At 45.9% G+C, this 19,987-nt stretch overlaps 1 protein-coding gene across 9 annotated transcripts in view; it reads left to right on the top strand.

Annotated features, from left to right (window-relative positions):
* LRRC49 (leucine rich repeat containing 49) overlaps positions 1-19,987 on the top strand; it is a 177,359-nt gene that overhangs the window by 147,108 nt on the left and 10,264 nt on the right. For all 9 annotated transcript variants that reach the window (XM_051835678.2, XM_017338044.3, XM_017338043.3 and 6 more), the window contains one exon: positions 17,904-18,057. In XM_051835678.2, the coding sequence (XP_051691638.2) occupies positions 17,904-18,057 (154 nt within the window). The remainder of the gene's footprint in view (positions 1-17,903; positions 18,058-19,987) is intronic.

Genomic DNA, 19,987 nt, shown 5'->3' with positions numbered 1-19,987 from the left:
CTGTCTGTGAATGGCCTTGGAAAGGCAGTAGAGGATGGCCCACGTGCTTGGGTCCCTGCACCCGGGTGGGAGATCGGATGGAGTTCCTGGCTCCTGGATTCCAACTGGCTCAGTTCTGGCCATTGTGACTGTTTAGGGAATGAACAGCGGACGTAGGAGCCAGCGTTCTCTCTCTGTAACTCTGACTTTCAAATAAATAAATATTTAAAAATAAAAGAAGTTTTCCCGATGGGAGGAGATCCACAGAAGCGCAGCAGCTGTCTGTAGCCCCGTGGAAGCAGAGCGGGGGTGACGGGAAGTAAGTGATAGGAAGTGACACGGGTGGCGCTCCCGCGGGCTGACGTGAAGCAGAGCTGGAAAGCTGCCTCTAACAAGCACAAGCCGTGACTGGAGCGAGGAAGACTCCCTCTGAGCAGACACAGTGCGGGCCTGGAGCCCAGCCAAGAGGCAGGGCCGCGGGCCCGAGAGAGATGGGGACGGCCGGGGCTGAGGCCGCCACAGTGGATGAGCGCAGCTGGGCCAGCCCTCAGAAGGTGGATCTGACAGAGCCGACAGACAGGCAGTCGCACGTGGACACCACGCGGCGCACGAGGAAGTCTGCGTCTGCGGAAGCCGTGCGAGCTGCACAGCGGTCTCTAGGCTGGGCCTCCAGAGGGGACTGCCGGGGGTCACAGCGGAGCAAGCCCTCCAGGGGGATAGCACTCCTGCTCCAGGGTGGACTCAGCAGGCCGCTGCTGTCCTAGCCCTGTGCCCGGGGTCCCAGCACTTTACCTACTTCAGGGCCCAGGGAGTGCCCGCCTCCCTCCCACAGCCTGCCCGAGCCAGCTGCCTGCTGCGACCTGCACCGCAAAGTGGGTGCCATGTGCTCCTGCCGCCGCCTCCTCAGCTTCCGGATTCACAGCCAGCCCAGGGCATCTGACTGATGGGCTCTTACACCCCTTCAGGGCCACAGAGTGACCTTGAAAAAATACAAAGGGAGGCATTGAGTTCAAGAAATTACAGTGCAGCTGGCGCCGCGGCTCACTAGGCTAATCCTCCGCCTTGCGGCGCCGACACACCAGGTTCTAGTCCCGGTCGGGGTGCCGGATTCTGTCCCTGTTGCCCCTCTTCCAGCCCAGCTCTCTGCTGTGGCCAGGGAGTGCAGTGGAGGATGGCCCAAGTGCTTGGGCCCTGCACCCCATGGGAGACCAGGAGAAGCACCTGGCTCCTGGCTTTGGATCAGCGCGGTGCGCCAGCCGCAGCACACCGGCCACAGCGGCCATTGGAGGGTGAACCAACGGTAAAGGAAGACCTTTCTCTCTGTCTCTCTCTCAATGTCCACTCTGCCTGTCAAAAAAAAAAAAAAAAAAAAAAAAAAAAAAAAAAAGAAAAGAAAAAGAAAGAAATTACAGTGCAGAAAGTGGTCAGCAAACATTTTGGTTATCTAAATAAATATTCCACAGTAAGACAGAATTTAATCTGAAAACTGAAATCCCAGAAAATCCTCAGAGAACGGAACTTAAATTTGCAAAATGTCTTAAATTTTAAGGGCTGCCAGTTAAAAAATGACACGCAATTTCTACACTAAAGAAAGCAGGAAGGGAAGAAAATAGAAAAAGAAAAGGATGTAAGTTGCTGCAGCAAATGTTAATGAATGAAATTCGTAAGAGACAGGAGCTCTCAGCCTGTGTTGAAAATTGACGAGGCACTGTTTTTGTGAGAGACCCTGCTAAGGAGACCTGAAGGGGATGACTGTGTGAGTAGAGGCATTGAGAAGACGTAGCAAGCAAATGCTGCCAATGCTGCCAGTCAGCGAAGGTGGGGCTGTTAATACCCGTGATGATAGAGCGATGACACGGAAAACTGCCATCCACCAAGGAAAGATAATAGTTACGAAACAATGTAACCAAGACCGGCTTCCACACATACCAAGGAATACAATATACACTGGCAAATTCAGTTATTGTAGAAGTATATATTAATATACTGCTCTCATAAATCAGATCAACTAACCAAAATAAGAAAGATTATAGAGGATGTGAATAACACAGTTAACACACTTTAAAAAATAAATAAACTGGGGCCGACGTTCTGGCACAGGGGGTTAAAGTCCTAGCCTGAAGTGTCGGCATCCCGTATGGGTGCCTGTTCTAGTCCCGGCTGCTCCTCTTCCAATCCAGCTCTCTGCTATGACCTAGAATAGCAGTGGAAGATGGCCCAGGTCCTTGGGCCCCTGCACCCACATGGGAGACCCGGAGGAAGCTCCTGGCTCCTGCCTTTGGATCGGTGCAGCTCTAGCTGTTGGGGCCATCTGGGTAGTGAACCAGTGGATGGAAGACCTCTCTCTCTGTCTCTACCTCTCTCTGTCACTCTGTCTTTCAAATAAATAAAATAAATCTTTAAAAAATTATAAATAAACTAAATAATTCTCAAAACCTTATGCCCAATTCAGGAAAAAAAAAGTACATTTTCTATTCAAACCTCTAGGAGATGTTTGCAGAAGTTGAACTTACCTCAAACACCCAGAAAACCTCCGTGAGAGTGGGCAGTTAGCCTGGCCATTCAGACAGCCACATGCCTCCGAGCAGCTAGGTCCTTGCCACCCGGTGGGACACCGGGATTTCTTTCCAGCCCTGTCCACTGAGGGCATACGGGGAATGATCAAGTGGGTAGAAAGTATCTCTGTCTCTGTCTCTGTCTCTCTCTCTTTCTCTTCCCTCCCACACCCCCATCGCCCTGCATTTCCAATAACTAGAAATTCAAAAGAGAAATGAATATCTCCATGTATCTCAGAAAGCATGCCCCTCACTGATACAGATCCTTCTCCAATCATGGGTTATACAGTTATATTCTAGTTTGAATAGCCAAAACCAATTCAGTTAACTGGAAAAACAAAATAAAAAAACAACAAAAATTAGGAGAAGCAAATTCCTAGGAAACAAAGTACCCATACCTTTAAACTTAAAAAACTGAAAGTTTGACCTCAATCAAAATTATAGACCTGCACATTTAAAAATAATGAGATGATTTTGTGGATAAAAACTAAGTTTTATGCTATACAGCATGGTGAACCAGGGTTCTTACTTTCTGCCAGTGGTAATGAAAGCTTGCTCCAGTTCTTTTTTATTGCAACTTAAACAATATCCAACAGATTGTAGATGGACATACCTTTTTTTTTTTTTTTTTGACAGGCAGAGTGGACAGTGAGAGAGAGAGACAGAGAGAAAGGTCTTCCTTTGCCGTTGGTTCGCCCTCCAATGGCCGGCGCGGCCGGTGCGCTGCAGCCAGTGCACCGCACTGATCCGATGGCAGGAGCCAGGCGCTTATCCTGGTCTCCCATGGGGTGCAGGGCCCAAGCACTTGGGCCATCCTCCACTGCACTCCCTGGCCACAGCAGAGAGCTGGGCTGGAAGAGGGGCAACCAGGACAGAATCTGGCGCCCCAACCAGGACTAGAACCTGGTGTGCTGGCGCCACAAGGTGGAGGATTAGCCTAGTGAGCCGCAGCACCGGCCTGTACATACCTTTTGATGTAGCAATTTCACTTAAAGGAAATTTGTTCTAGGTATGACTTTATTTTTTACAAAAGATTTATTTATTTATTTGAAAGTCAAAGTTACACACAGAGGAGAGGCAGAGAGAGAGAGAAAGAGAGAGAGGGAGAGGTCTTCCATCCGATGGTTCACTTCCCAATTGATCACAATAGCCAGAGATGTGCCGATCTGAAACCAGAAGCCAGGAGCTTTTTCCAGGTCTCTCATGTGGGTGCAGGGGCCCAAGGACTTGAGCCACCTTCTACTGCTTTCCCAGGCCATAACAGAGAGCTGGATCGGAAGAGGAGTCTCAAACCGGCGCCCATGTGGGATGCCAGCACTTCAGGCCAGGAGGTTAACCCACTGTGCCACAGCACCAGGCCCACCTATTTTTTTTAACTTTTATTATTTGTTTGTTATTGATTAGCATGAGCTCTTCATGTGTTGTAGATAATTTTGTTTTGAATTATGATAAAGTCCAGTTCAGTTTTTTATGGATAGTACTCTTTATGATTTCTATATTTCAAGTTTTTTTATTTTCATTTATTGGAAAGGAAGACTGACTTCCATAGTGGCTTGACCAGTTTGCATTCCCACCAACAGTGGGTTAGTGTCCCTTTTTCCCCACATCCTTTCCAGCATCTGTTGTTGGTAGATTTCTGTATGTGAGCCTTTCTAACCAGGGTGAGGTGAAACCTCATTGTGGTTTTGATTTGCATTTCCCTGATGGCTAGTGATCTTGAACATTTTTTCATGTGCCTGTTGGCCATTTGGATTTCCTCTTTTGAAAAATGTCTATTGAGGTCCTTGTCCCATCTCTTAAGTGGGTTGTTTGTTTTGATGTTGTAGAGTTTCTTGATTTCTTTGTAGATTCTGGTTATCAACCCTTTATCAGTTGCATAGTTTGCAAATATTTTTCCCATTCTGTCGGTTGCCTCTTCACTTTCCTTACTGTTTCTTTTGTAGTACAGAAACTTCTCAATTTGATGCAATCCCAATTGTTAATTTTGGCTTTGACCACCTGTGCTTCCTGGGTCGTTTCCAAGAAGTCTTTGCTGGTGCCTATATCTTGCAGGGTTTCTCCAATGCTCTCTAATAATTTGATGGTGTCAGGTCGTAGATTTAGGTCTTTAATCCATGTTGAGTGGATTTTTGTGTAAGGTGTAAGGTAGGGGTCTTGCTTCATGCTTCTGCATGTGGAAATCCAGTTTTCCCAGCACCATTTATTGAATAGACTGTCCTTGCTCCAGGAATTGGTTTTGGATCCTTGATCAAATGTGAGTTGGCCGTAGATGTCTGGATTGATTTCTGGTGTTTCAATTCTGTTCCATTGGTCTATCCATCTGTTTCTGTACCAGTACCAAGCTGTTTTGATTACAACTGCCCTGGAGTATGTCCTGAAATCTGGTATTGTGATGCCTCCAGCTTTGTTTTTGTTGTACAAGATTGCTTTAGCTATTCAAGGTCTCTTGTGTCTCCATATGAATTTCAGCATCATTTTTTCCAGATCTGAGAAGAATATCTTTGGTATTTTGATTGGTATCGCATTAAATCTATAAATTGCTTTTGGGAGAATGGACATTTTGATGATACTGATTCTTCCAATCCATGAGCATGGAAGATTTTTCCATTTTCTGATATCCTCTTCTATTTCTTTCTTTAAGATTTTGTAATTCTCATCATAGAGATCTTTAACGTCCTTGGTTAAGTTTATTCCAAGGTATTTGATTGTTTTTGTGGTTATTATGAATGGGATTGATCTTAGAAGTTCTTTCTCAGCCATGGCATTGCCTGTGTATACAAAGGCTGTTGATTTTTGTGCGTGATTTTATATCCTGCTACTTTTCCAGACTCTTCTATGAGTTCCAATAGTCCCTTAGTAGAGTTCTTTGGATCCCCTAAATAATCATATCGTCTGCAAAGAGGGATAGTTTGAGTTCTTCCTACCCAATTTGTATCCCTTTAATTTCTTTTTCTTCCCTAATGGCTCTGGCTAAAACTACCAGAACTATATTGAATAGCAGTGGTGAGAGTGGGCATCCCTGTCTGGTACCAGATCTCAGTGGACATGCTTCAAACTTTTCCCCAGTCAATAGGATGTTGGCTGTGGGTTTTTCATAAATTGCTTTGATTGTATTGAGGAATGTTCCTTCCATACCCAGTTTGCTTAGTTTTCATCATGAAAGGGTGTTGTATTTTACTGAGTGCTTTCTCTGCGTCTGTTGAGATAATCATATGGTTTTTCTTCTGCAGTCTGTTAATGTGGTGAATCACATTGATTGATTCGCGAATGTTGAACCATCCCTGCATACCAGGGATAAATCCCACTTGGTCTGGGTAGATGATCTTTCTGATGTGTTGTTGTATTCTATTGGCAAGAATTTTATTGAGGATTTTTGCATCTATGTTCATCAGCGATATTGGTCTGTAATTTTCTTTCAATGCTACATCTTTTTCTGGCTTAGGAATTAAGGTGATGCTGGCTTCATAGAAAGAATTTGGGAGGATTCCCTCTTCTTCGATTGTTCTGAATAGTTTGAGAAGAATTGGAGTTAGTTCTTCTTTAAATGTCTGATAGAATTCAGCAGTGAATCCATCTGGTCCTGGGTTTTTCTTTGTTGGGAGGGCCTTTATTACTGTTTCAATTTCTGTCTCAGTTATGGGTCTGTTTAGGTTTTCTATGTCTTCCCGGTTCAGTTTAGGTAGGTTGCATGTGTCCAGGAATCTATCCATTTCTGATAATTTCCCTGTTTGCTGGCATACCAGTCCTTGTAGTCATTTCTGATGATTTTTATTTCTGTGGTGTCTGTTGTTACATTTCCTTTTTCATCTCTGATTTTATTGATTTGGGTCTTTTCTCTTCTTTTTGTAGTTAGTTGGGCCAATGGGGTGTCAATTTTGTTTATTTTTTCAAAAAACCAGCTCTTCGTTCAGCTGATTTTTTATAATTTTTTTATTCAATCCTATTGATTTCTTCTCTGATTTTAATTATTTCTTTTCTCCTACTAGATTTGGGTCTGGTTTGCTGCAGTTTTTCTAGATCCTTGAGATGCATTGAAAGCTCATTTATTTGGTGCCTTTCCAATTTCTTGATGTAGGCACCTATTGCTATGAACTCTCCTCTTAACACTGCTTTTGCTGTATCCCATAAATTTTGATATGTTGTGTTGTTATCCTCTTTTACTTCCAGAAAGTTTTTGATTTCTCTTTTGATTTCTCCTATGACCCATTGTTCATTCAGGAGCATGTTGTTCAATCTCTATGTGTTTGCATTATTGAGTTGCTAATTTCCAGCTTCATTCCACTGTGGTCTGAGAAGCTGCATCGTATGATTCTAATTTTTGAGTTTGCTGAGACTTGCTTTATGGCCTAGTATGTGGTCAGTCCTAGAGTAGGTTCCATGTACTGCTGAGAAGAATGTAAATTTTTTAAGTGTAGGATGAAAAATTCTGTAGATATCTGTTAGATCCATTTGGGCTATAGTGTCGATTAAATCTGCTGTTTCCTTGTTATCTTCTGTCCTATTGATCTGTCTATTTCTGAGAGTGGAGTATTGAAGTCCCCCAGTACTATTGTATTGGAATCTAAGTCTCCCTTTAAGTCCCTTAACATATTTTTTAAATAAACCAGTGCCCTGTAATTAGGCGCATATACATTTAGAATAGTTACATCTTCCTGTTGAATTGATCCCCTAATCATTATATAGTGCCCCTCTTTGTCTCTCTTAACAGTTTTTGTGTTAAAGTTTATTTTGTCTGATATTAATATGGCTATGCCAGCTTTTTTTGTTTCTGTTGGCGTGGAATATCTTTTTCCAGCCTTTCACTTTCAGTCTGCATGCATCTTTGTTGGAAAGATGTGTTTCTTGTAAGCAGCAAATAGATGGGTTTTGTTCCTTAATCCATTCAGCCAGTCTGTGTCTTTTAACTGGAGAGTTGAGGCCATTAACGTTCAGTGTGACTATTGATAAGTAGTAATTTTGCTCTGCCATTTTCCCAAAGATATTTTCTTTTTTTTTTTTTGATAAATAATATGCTTACATTTTATTATCTGTAGTTTAAAAGAAATAAGGCTTAATCACTAGGCTAATCCTCCGCCTAGCGGCGCTGGCACACCGGGTTCTAGTCCCAGTCGGGGCGCCGGATTCTGTCCCGGTTGCCCCTCTTCCAGGCCAGCTCTCTGCTGTGGCCAGGGAGTGCAGTGGAGGATGGCCCAGGTGCTTGGGCCCTGCACCCCATGGGAGACCAGGGAAAGCACCTGGCTCCTGGCTCCTGCCATCGGATCAGCGCGGTGCGCTGGCCGCAGCACACCGGGCGCGGCGGCCATTGGAGGGTGAACCAACAGCAAAGGAAGACCTTTCTCTCTGTCTCTCTCTCTCACTGTCCACTCTGCCTGTCAAAAAAAAAAAAAAAAAAAAAAAAGAAGGCTTAAAACATATTTGTCCACAATCTTTTTTCTGATGATTATACAGGTTCCATGGGACCTATGACTGTGAAGTAACAAAATCTAGCAAATAGTTCTTTTTGAACCCAAATCATTTATACATTTGTGACTTGTCTTGAAGTGTAGCTGTCTCTCTGATGTTGATGTACCGTTTCCAAAGCTGAGAGCCTGTGTCATGGCATTTCCTAAGGCAGAATCTGGATAGAAAGCAGAGCTGCCGGGACTTGAGCTGGCACTCATATGGAATGCTGACATTGTAGACACTCCTGCTGTGCCACAACACCAGCCCCTGTTTCCAAGCTTATAATATGTTTATCATATAGGCAATAGGGATCCTGAAAAATTAAAAGGTGAGGAATTGCATAACTAATTTGTGTTCTGAAGAAATGGATACTTTTGGAAGATGGATGAAAAGAGGGTGCAGCAAACAGAATTCTAAAGTGGTCCTCAAGATTCCCACTCCCTGGCATGCACACCTTGTAGAATTCTTGACCTCTGACTGTGGGAGAAATCTGTAAATGTGATGGGTTATCATTCCCTGGGTCAGATAGCTGAAAATGGCCAATGATGATGGGAGAATCTCTCTTGAGCTTAAGTTACAGTATTCACATATGTAAGGCTCTAAGAACACTGGGCTAGAGAAAGGATTGGAATCAGTGAGCTGTGTTCCTACTGACCTGGAAGGAATCAACTGTCATGTTTATGGAGAAGGTCTTGTGGCCAGAACATCAGGCAGCTTGGAGAACTGAATGTGGCCTTTAATTGATGGCCCACAAGAAAATGTCTCAGTCCTACAAGTGTAAGGAACTGAATTCTACCAACAGTCACACAATCTTGGTAAAAGACGCTGAGCTCCAGAAAGGAACATAGTCCTGCCACCACCCAAAGATATTTTCTAATATATGCTTTGAACTTCCTGTGATCTTTTACTGTGAGGTTTTCTTCCTTTACCTTCTTTCATATGGATGGCCATGTAAGAATAACTTTTTGAAAATATTTATTTATTTATGTATTTGTTTGGAAGGCAGAGTGACAGAAAGAGAGGAAGAGGGACAGGGAGAGAGAGAGAGAGAGAATCTTGCATCTGATGGTTCATCCCACCCCCAGATGGCCACAACAGCCAGGTGTAGGGTAAGCCAAAGCCAGAAGCAAGGAACTCCATCCTTGTCAGCAGTGACTTAACCAACTTGCTACACCACAATGCTGGTCCCAGGATAATTTTTTTAAAACTGAGCAAAAGTTGTATGCATGCGTGTGTGTGTGTATCCAAGGCTTTTGATTTCAGCCAGTGTTTATATTGGCAAAAATATGAAAACTTGCTAAACATTTTTCAGTGCAATATGACCAGTTGCTTTTAACATTAAAGCTAGTTTGCTGTTCCTGTATGTAGCAGTCGGTAGGCTGTCTGTGAAAAGAAGGGCAAGATAGAGAACCACCATGTAGAAGAGGTGTAGGCAGTGGGGATATGTCTCAGGGAGGTTCTTGCAGAGCTTAAAAATGTTTGACTTTGTAAAGAAATGGTTGCCTCTAAGTGCAGCCCTGGGGACACGGTTTCGAGGTGCGCAGTTGTGTGCTTCCTGTCATGTGTCTGTGGATCCTGCTTCAGTTCTCTTTTTGATTTTGTTTTGTTTCTTGTTTTTTTAAAAAAAGAATTCTTAAGAATATATTAACTTTTCAATTGGAGGAGAAATCAAAAGTGAAGTAATAAAACATAAATGAGTATGACAAGAATACTGTGTGTCTGAACCCTCGGATGAGGCCAAAACTGTACTGAGAGTAAATTATGTATCTTTAATGTACTTATTAGAAAATAAGGAAGGTTAGCAAGTAATAAAATAAGCTTTCACTTCAAGAAACTAGAAAAATACCAAAGGAAAGCAAAAATGGAAAAATAAATTCATAGACAAAGCAGCAACTTGTCAAGATACAAGAAACTTCAAAAGAATAGTTGAGGGGCAGGCATGTGGCACAGCAGGTTAAGCCGTAGCCTACAGTGCTGGCATCCCGTGTGGGTGCCGGTTCTACACATGACCCAGCTTCCTGTTAATGGCCTGAGAAAAGCAGCAAAGGATGGTCCAAGTACTTGGACACCTGCCACCCATGTGGGAAACACAGATGAAGCTCCTGGCTTCAGTCTGGCCCATCCCTGGCTGTTGAACCAGCAGATGGAAGATTCTCTCTCCCTCTCTCCCTCTCTCTCCCTCTCTCTCCCTCTCTCTCCCTCTCTCTCTCTCCCTCTCTCTCTCCCTCTGTGCTTCTCTCCCTCTCTCCCTCTCTGCCTCTCTGCCTCTCTCTCTCCCTCTCTCCCTCTCTGACTCTCTCTGCCTCTCTCTCCCTCTCACCTCTCTCTCCCTCTCTGCCTCTCCCTCTCTCCCTCTTCTTCCCTCCCTTCCTCTCTTTCTCTCCTTCTCTCCCCCCTTTACTCTTTGTAACTCTGATGTTCAAATAAAAAAAAATCTAAGAGCTCAACTCCTGGAGTTCCACAGTGAATCACAATATGGAACATGGAGGCCAGGTGTTAGATCAACCCTCCAACCATGCCTGTCTAATAGCCAGCCCCATCCTGAAGTGAGGTAGGACCTACGACCATGCCTGTCTAATAGCCAGCCCCATCCTAAAGTGAGGTAGGACCTACGACCATGCCTGTCTAATAGCCAGCCCCATCCTAAAGTGAGGTAGGACCTACGACCATGCCTGTCTAATAGCCAGCCCCATCCTAAAGTGAGGTAGGACCTACGACCATGCCTGTCTAATAGCCAGCCCCATCCGGATTGAGGTGGCACCTACAACCATGCCTGTCTAATAGCCAGCCCCATCCGGATTGAGGTGGCACCTACGACCATGCCTGTCTAATAACCAGCCCCATCTGGAAGCGAGGTAGGACCCCACCACCTGGCATTCATGGCATTCATTGGTATGGAGGAGATACTGTTATCAAGTCCAAAGAGTTCGGATGCCTTCTGCCAAGAAATGGGTGTGGACGGTAGAGGAGGCACGAAGACCTGAAGTGTGCTTCATAACACCCCGAGGCTGTTTGACCGGGAGGCACTTCAGGGAAACTCAGTTTGGGTTTTCCCTCCAGCCCAGAGTGGGGAGGACAGAAGGCAAAGCCGAGGGCCTCTCCTGAAGAAGCCAGCGAGACTCGCGAACGCCCCTGGGTTGCTGGCTGCACCTGCGGTGTAAGGGTGTGTCAGCACGGAGTCGGCCTCTCGCACTCGAGAGTTCCTAGGAAAGTTGCCTGGTGCAAGCAGAGAGAACGTTGTCTCTGAGGAGAAATGAACAGATGGCAGCCTTCATACAGATTTACAGCCGCGTTCATAACACGTGGGCGGCTTAACGTAATATCAGAGTCTAGGGCTCTCTGGGAAAAGCAAACGCACCTCCTCTCTGAAGGAGATTATTTTTATTTTATCTCAGAGAGCCTGAATAGATAATTTTCAAGGGTAATGACCAGTACTCAATGGAAACATTAATAAATAACCAGACACATAAAGAAACAAGTCACCCTATGTTAGAGCTATCAGAAGAACACAATGAAACCACCGAGATCTGAGCCGGCTGTGAACAGAAGGGCTGGATGTGGGCTGGCCGCGCCAGGAGCAAAACGGCTTCGTGACCCAAAACCAGGCTGGCTGCCGAGACGGCCAGGAGCCACCAGCCGTGTCAGCCTGGCTTCTGGGGAAGCTGTACACAGTCGCCATGTTTTAGGGGTACATCCAGAAAGAGGCATGCATATTCAAAACAGGGTGTGCACACATGCCCACTGAGTTATCACGTGTGTTACACATGCGGTTCATGTCCCGCTGAGGCTAGAGATTTAGCATCATAATGAGAGGACTTGGGGCTTTCGACGTGAGGCAGGCGAAGTGGAGGACGGGGCTGCTGTTGGTGTGCAGCAGCCATAACCCAGCTTCAGCAGGCTCAGGGCTCCTGGTTCCCGTCAAGGGAAGGTCAAAGCAGAGACCCATCCTCCTTTACCGAGCTGGGACCCGCTGCCACCTGCGGGGACCTCTGGTTGCTTTTAACTAGAATTAAAACAGGGTTGGGTTGTCTGGGGGGGGTGCAGGTGTAAAAATGGTTGTGTCTAGTTTATTTCATGAGAGAAAAAGAGGCTTGGAAATATCCAGAGAGAACAGGAGATTGTAGAAAGTGACCCAGTGTATCTGAAGGAAACCAAAGCAAGGTCTATAAGTGAAAAATATAAAATTAAAACTTGTTCGGAAGTTTATAGACACAGATAGTTGCAAAGACAGTCAGTCAGCTGAGAGATGGTCTAGATGCACTTCAGGAACCCAGCACAGAGAGAAGAGAAGAGAGAAACTATGGGGAAGTGGAGGGGAAGTTTGAGGATGGCATGATTACAAGGTTCAACATCTGTTGAACCGGAGTTGCAAGAGGCACAGCAGAGAGAGTGGGACAGAACTGTGTTGGAGAGCAATGGCAGGCTGTTTCCAGAACTGGAGGAGACGTGACTCCACCCATTAAATACGCACAGCCAAGCCCCGGTGAGACAGAGGGAAAGAAAGCCAACCTGGTCACATCCCAGTGACTGGGATGCAGAACAACTGTAGAACAACCAGGAAAAGAAAGGTAGTTTTCCAGGGAGCGCAGCAACAATTGACATACTGTAATGCTAGACGCCGGGAGACAGCATATGTGTGTTGTTTTCCACACAAAGAGTGCGGTCTTCTGTGTGCTGAGAGCTGTGTTCTGTGTACTGAGAGCTGTGTTCTGTGTGCTGAGTGCTGTGTTCTGTGTGCTGAGTGCTGTGTTCCATGTACTAAGAGCTGTCTTCTGTGTGCTGAGTGCTGTCTTCTGTGTGCTGAGTGCTGTATTCTGTGTGCTGAGTGGTGTGTTCTGTGTGCTGAGTGCTATGTTCTGAGTGCTGTGTTCTGTGTACTAAGAGCTGTGTTCTGTGTGCTGAGTGCTGTGTTCTGTGTGCTGAGTGCTGTGTTCTGTGTACTGAGTGCTGTGTTCCGTGTGCTGAGTGCTGTGTTACCTGTACTAAGAGCTGTGTTCTGTGTGCTGAGTGCTGTGTTCTGTTTACTAAGAGCTGTGTTTTGTGTGCTGAGTGCTGTGTTCCATGTACTGAGTACTGTGTTCTGAGTACTGAGTGCTGTGTACAGAGTGCTGTGTTCTGTGTGCTGAGTGCTGTGTTATGTGTACTGAGTGCTGTGTTCTGTGTACTGAGTGCTGTGTACAGAGTGCTGAGTGCTGTGTACAGAGTGCTGTGTTCTGTGTGCTGAGTGCTGTGTTATGTGTACTGAGTACTGTGTTCTGAGTACTGAGTGCTGTGTACAGAGTGCTGTGTTCTGTGTGCTGAGTGCTGTGTTATGTGTACTGAGTGCTGTGTTCTGTGTACAGAGTGCTGTGTTCTGTGTGCTGAGAGCTGCGTTCTGTGTACTGAGTGCTGTGTTCTGTGTACTGAGTGCTGAGTGCTGTGTACTGAGAGCTGTGTTCTGTGTACTGAGAGCTGTGTTCCATGTACTGAGTACTGTGTTCTGTGTGCTGAGTGCTGTGTACTGAGAGCTGTGTTCTGTGTACTGAGAGCTGTGTTCTGTGTGCTGAGTGCTATGTTCTGAGTGCTGAGTGCTGTGTTCTGTGTACTGAGAGCTGTGTTCTGTGTTCTGAGTGCTGTGTTCCGTGTACTGAGAGCTGTGTTCTGTGTACTGAGTGCTGTGTTCTATGTGCTGAGTTCTGTGTTGCATGTACTGAGTGCTGTGTTCCATGTACTGAGAGCTGTGTTCTGTGTGCTGGGTGCTGTTTTATGTGCTTGGTGACGTACTCCATTCTGAGTGCTGTATTCCACATAGTGACTGACTTGTCCACGTACTGGGTGCTGTAGTACTTGTGCAGAGTGCTCTACCATGCACTGAAGGAAACTAGTCCCTAACCTGGACCTCTGCACACAGCAGCTGTGTTTTTTAAGGTTTAAGATGTGGCTGGGCCTTCGGCCTGGTGTTGGAGACGCCAGGTTCCTGCATGGAGCGCCGGGTCTGATACTCACCTCTGGCTCCTTACCCCTGCCCCCACTCACACAGATCCTGGGAAGCAGTAGTGATGGCTCCAGTAATCTGGGGAGACCCAGACTGTTCTCAGTCCCCACTTTCAGCGCTTGTCCAGCCTCGGCCATTGTGGGCATTTAGGCGATGAGCCAGTCGATGGGGACTGACTCTCTCTCTCTCTCTCTCTCTCCCCCTTTCTCTCTCTCTGAATCTGAATTAAGGTGAAATATGGGACATTTCACACGAAATAATAAGCAAAACCTGAGAGTCTGCATTAAACTGTAAGCTATAAAGCTTGTAATTAAGAAACTATGAAGCAGGCCAGTGATCCAAGACAGGTTTGAAATGCAAGGAAAGCTAAAGAACAAGGGAATATTCAGTATGTTAGATAAGATCAAGTGAACCTTGGGGCTGGCACTGTGGCATAGTGGGTAAGGCTGCCACCTGCGATGCTGACAACCCATATGGGCACTGGTGGGAGCCCAGGCTGTTCCACTTCCAAGTGGAGCATCCACTTAGGGAGTGGATGGAAGAATCCTTTCTCTCTCTCTGTCTCTCTCTCTGTAACTCTGCCTTTCAAATAGATAATGAATAAATCTCTTCTAAAAAAACTAAATGAACCTTGACTGTACAAAGCTCCAGCAATATTTTGTAGGGACTAAATTAGAGTTGAGATCCATTACAACAGCAATGTATGTAATAAGAGGAGTAAATGGACTTGTCATGTCTAGGATGGAGATAAATACAGTTAACACAAAGCAAAGAGAATCAGTATAATTATCAGTGAATTATGAGTTCCCACTGGGGCCCGCACTGTGGTGCAGCAGGTTAAGCCACCACCTGCGATGCCGACATCTCATGTTGGCACCAGTTTGTGTCCCAGCTCCTCTACTTCCAATCCACCTCCTGCTAATGTCCCTGGGAAAGCAGCCAAAGATGGCCCAAGTGCTTGGGCCCCTGCACCCACATAGGAGAACCAGCAGAAGCTCATAGCTCCTGACTTTGGCCTGGTCCAGGCCTGGCCATTGCAACGCTATTTGGGGAGTGAACCAGTGGATAGATCTCTTTATCCCTGTCTCTCCCTCTCTCTGTGTACGCCTTCAAAAAAGATAGATTTTTCTTCTTTTTTTTTTTTTTTTAAGAAAAAGAGTTCATGTTATAGTTTCTATGTAACCAAAATATAAAGGAATGTATAGCTTCCAGAGTTGTTGGGAGTAGGGAGGAGAGGGAGGGAAAGCAGCCTAGAGCCTGTGGATTAAGTAGAAAGAAGCAGAATGGTAGATTTAACCTCCCCAGCACAACAGCAGTTAGGCTTGCATCCCTCTGCTGTTACTGTGTGAAAAGACCCCACGCTCCGTGGCTTAAATCAGGAGCATTGCTGTGTCCTGTGAGTCCACAGTTGCTCTGCGGGTTTTCTGCCCCAGCTGAGGTCCTCTGGCATCACGTCCTCTGTGGATTGGGCGGGCAGCTCTGCTTGACCTCCCTGTCTGCTATCACATGTTGGGAGGCTGGCCGGCTGCAGCCTGGCCCTGCAAGGCCTGAGCTGCGAGGACTTGTCTGTGCTCCATGTGCTCTCTCCCATTGCGGAAACGTGCCTCCGATTGCTCTGTGCCGAGAACACTCTGTTGGTGAAAGCAAGTCACAGGGCAGCAGACAGCATCCCAGGGCCCGAATCAGGCTTCGCCTAGCTGCAGAAGCACCTTGTAAAAGGCCCATTTCAAGGAAGCCATAACACAGCCTTCGCACAGTCAGCCTCCTCAGTGATGGATACCCTGATTGTTCTGGTGAAAAACTGAATTTGCAAAATGAAGTTCAACTACATGTTGTTTATAAGAGATACATAAGTATCTGCCTAACAGAGATACGTAAGTATCTCTTATAAACATAAGTATCTCCTATGTTTATAAGAGAAACATAAGTATGTGTAAAGTTTGAAAAGTTAAATAGTGGAAAAAGATAACATGGCTACTAACAAAACAAAAACTTAGAGCCCTCGTGAACTTTAGGGTGACTTTAGGGTGAAGATGATAATAGAAATAAGCAGGATCATATTAAAATGATGGTACATTGTGTCTGCCAGAAAGATGTAGCAAATTTAAATCTGCATCCACCTATTAGGGTAGCCTAAAAACTTATAACCCCCACATTGACAGAACTGCAAAGCAACAATTGAAGTGGGAAATTTTAATATATCTCTGAGTCATTAATAGAACAAACATTTGAAATATTTGATGAATAAGGTAGCAGATTCGACCTAGTGACATCTAGAGACTATTGTTGCCAACAACTGCAAAATACACATTCTTATCAAACACATATGGAATATTTATGGAGATTCATCAGAAACTGGCCATAAATCAAAGCCAGCAGATTACAAAGAATTGAAATTGCTTGGGTCATGTTCCCTGTTAAAAATTCCATTAAGCTTTAACCCCAGTTACAAAATGATATCCCGGAAATCTCCATGTAGTTGGAAGTTAAGGAACATATTTCTGAATAACCCGTAGGTTAAAGACAATCTTATAATGGAAATTTGAAACTACCTTGAACTGAAATAAAATTTAAGAATGACATTTCAAAACATATGGGCTCCTGTTTAACTGGTGTTTGATGGAAATGTGTTACTCTCTAACTGGGTGTATTAAGAACGAATAAAGAGCTGAAAATGCGTGCACTAAGCATTTATCTCACGAAATTAGGAAAAGAACAGCAAAATTCATCTGAAGGATATTAACATAAATGATGTTAAACAATTAATGGACACTCGGTTATTTGGAAAGGCTAATAAAGATATGTGGCGCTGCTTTTGTTAAAAAAAAAAAAAAGCAGTGAAGAACGTGAATGCAGGTGATGAGCTCCATGTTGCTTTTTTCTTTCACCTCAACATCCAATGAAAGGGCCCAACCAGGTAAATTGTGATCTGTGTCACAGTTGCGTTTCATTCACTTATTAAAGCTATGAATGTAGTAATGTAGGAAATGCCTATTGTGTAGCATTAAATGAAAACGTCACACAAAATTGAATGTTTAGTATGATCTTAACTTTTTAGAAAATTCTAAATCTTTGTAAGAAATGTGTTGAGTGTATCAATGTTAGATTTATAAGCTGCAAATTTACAGGTGATTTTGAGATCTATTTCTTTAGCTCTAAACTTCATACTTTCTGAAAGTTCTAAGGTAATTGGGTTGTACATCAGAAATGAAAAAGGCATTTTAAAAAAGATCACCCCTGCGCCACCCTCAGTGTTCAGCTCCCACTTGGAGTGCGGTGGCAGGTAGTGCCACGCCCCAACACTGAGGGCGTTGGCAGCTCCCAGAGAAGGGGGAGAGTCCCTGGATTCTGGGCTCCTGGCTGTGTCGGTGCTGCTGTGAGCCTGTCTCTGTGACCCTGCATAACCCAGCGAGGCTTCCTGTTTCATTATTTAACCAGAGAGATGTGCTGACAGTTGGAGGTTGCTGGGTTTTTGTTTGTTTCTGTTTTACCTAATCTTAAACCAGTATTCCATTCCATTTTCTGGCTGTGAGTAATGTTGCTGGGCTGCCTAACAGGACTGTGAACTAGCTGTGTAGTTTATAAACGATACCTAACATGGGTTATGGATAAAAAGACTCTCGAAGTTTGGCCCATTGCATCTTTAATTGAGCTGTTTGTGCTCTGTGGTAATTCATTTTTCTGCACGGATTTTTATTAAGGTAGAATTTTTTTCATTTTAGCAATGTTTGAGGCATGCTTATATTGATGATGGATAGTTACATGAAAATAATTTGGGTTAATTAGCTTAATTGTAGAGAGACTGGAGTCCTGATCTGAGATCAAATGAATAATGAGCTGCCACTTGTACGATACATCCAAGAAACCCCCGCCCCCTCTAATGTCAACAGAAATAGACATGTCTTAGCAGCTGCAGGAGTGTGTCTTTCACTCGCTTTGCTGTCTCTCTACAGGAAAAAGCAGTTCCGGTATCTACTAGAAACCAAAGGAAAAAAGCCTGGCATCGTCAGTGAAGAAAATAACGACAGCAAAAGACTTGTAGGAGAAAATACAAATCGTGCGACACTAAATTATACCACAAGAGACTTTTATAATGAAAAGCAGGAGGTAAAACCACCACTAACCGTTGGAATTAGTGCCTGGACGCTGCCCACCTGTCCTGGCTTTGGGGGTGGAGGGTGGGGGGCGGGGGTACTGTACCTTTCTCTATGAGCTGAGGTAACCTTGGTCATCCCAGAGTGTTAGCTTTGCGTGTGAGTGGGAGGCAGCAGGCACCAAGGCACTCGGAAGAAGTAGCGCCCTGAGGAGAAGCAGAACCCATGGTTCCAGAATCTTACACTGAGCAGAAAAAACTGTTCAGAAGAAATGCACACCGAAGCTCCAGGGCCTGCCTCCCAGGGCGCACGCAGGCAGGACGCTGGGTCAGAAGCAGAGTGGCCAGGGCGCACACAGGCTCTCCATTCTGGGATGTGGGCACCCACGTGGCAGCTTCCGCTGCTGCCCAAACGCCCCCTGTGCTCAGGGATTTGTTGGAGAAGCACGGTGTTGTGGTGCTTCAGGAGCTGCAGGGCTGTGTGTGCAGGGCCTCCTTGACGTGCTCCGAGGGCAGCTGAGGAAACTGGTCATGATCGCAGCAAGACACTAAGACCCTTTAGGAGCATTTTCGGGGCTGGGGGAGGCAGGGAGGCAGAGAAAGACAGAGAGCTCCCATCTGGTGGTTTAGGAGCCTGGAGCCTGGAGCCAGAACTCCATCCAGGTCTCCCGTGTGAGTGACAGGGACCCGGCTCTTCGAGCCTTCACTGCTGCCTCCCAGGGTTTGCATGAGCAGGAAGCTGGAGCCTGGAGCCAGACCAGGACTCAACCCAGGCACTCCATCCCAGAACCAGGACTCAACCCAGGCACTCCATCCCAGAACCAGGACTCAACCCAGACACTCCATCCCAGAACCAGGACTCAACCCAGACACTCCATCCCAGAACCAGGACTCAGCCCAGACACTCCATCCGAGAACCAGGACTCAACCCAGGCACTCCATCCCAGAACCAGGACTCAACCCAGGCACTGCATCCCAGAACCAGGACTCAACCCAGGCACTCCATCCCAGAACCAGGACTCAACCCAGACACTCCATCCCAGAACCAGGACTCAACCCAGGCACTCCATCCCAGAACCAGGACTCAACCCAGACACTCCATCCCAGAACCAGGACTCAACCCAGGCACTGCATCCCAGAACCAGGACTCAACCCAGGCACTCCATCCCAGAACCAGGACTCAACCCAGACACTCCATCCCAGAACCAGGACTCAACCCAGGCACTCCATCCCAGAACCAGGACTCAACCCAGACACTCCATCCCAGAACCAGGACTCAACCCAGGCACTCCATCCCAGAACCAGGACTCAACCCAGGTACTCCATCCCAGAACCAGGACTCAACCCAGGCACTCCATCCCAGAACCAGGACTCAGCCCAGACACTCCATCCCAGAACCAGGACTCAACCCAGGCACTGCATCCCAGAACCAGGACTCAACCCAGACACTCCATCCCAGAACCAGGACTCAGCCCAGACACTCCATCCCAGAACCAGGACTCAACCCAGACACTCCATCCCAGAACCAGGACTCAACCCAGACACTGCATCCCAGAACCAGGACTCAACCCAGACACTCCATCCCAGAACCAGGACTCAACCCAGGCACTCCATCCCAGAACCAGGACTCAACCCAGACACTCCATCCCAGAACCAGGACTCAACCCAGGCACTCCATCCCAGAACCAGATGGAGTCAGACAGCCAGACAGCGTCTTAGTCACTAGGCCAACGCCTGTCCCTTCCAGAGAATTTGAGGGCACAAAAAGGCAAAAGAGAAAGACAGAACAGACACGTTTATTGAGCATCTGTGACCTACGTGCAGGGCATTATATGGAGAGAACTACCTACATGGGGACGGAAACAGATGCAGGTGGCCCCTCACAAAGGTAGAGACTGGTGAATATGGAGATGAACAAGGTGACAGATGTATGTGTGTGTGTGT

The sequence above is a fragment of the Oryctolagus cuniculus genome, chromosome 12, assembly GCF_964237555.1.
Source record: "Oryctolagus cuniculus chromosome 12, mOryCun1.1, whole genome shotgun sequence".
Classification (NCBI taxonomy): Eukaryota; Metazoa; Chordata; class Mammalia; order Lagomorpha; family Leporidae; genus Oryctolagus; species Oryctolagus cuniculus.
This window is presented reverse-complemented; position numbering and strand designations above follow the sequence as displayed.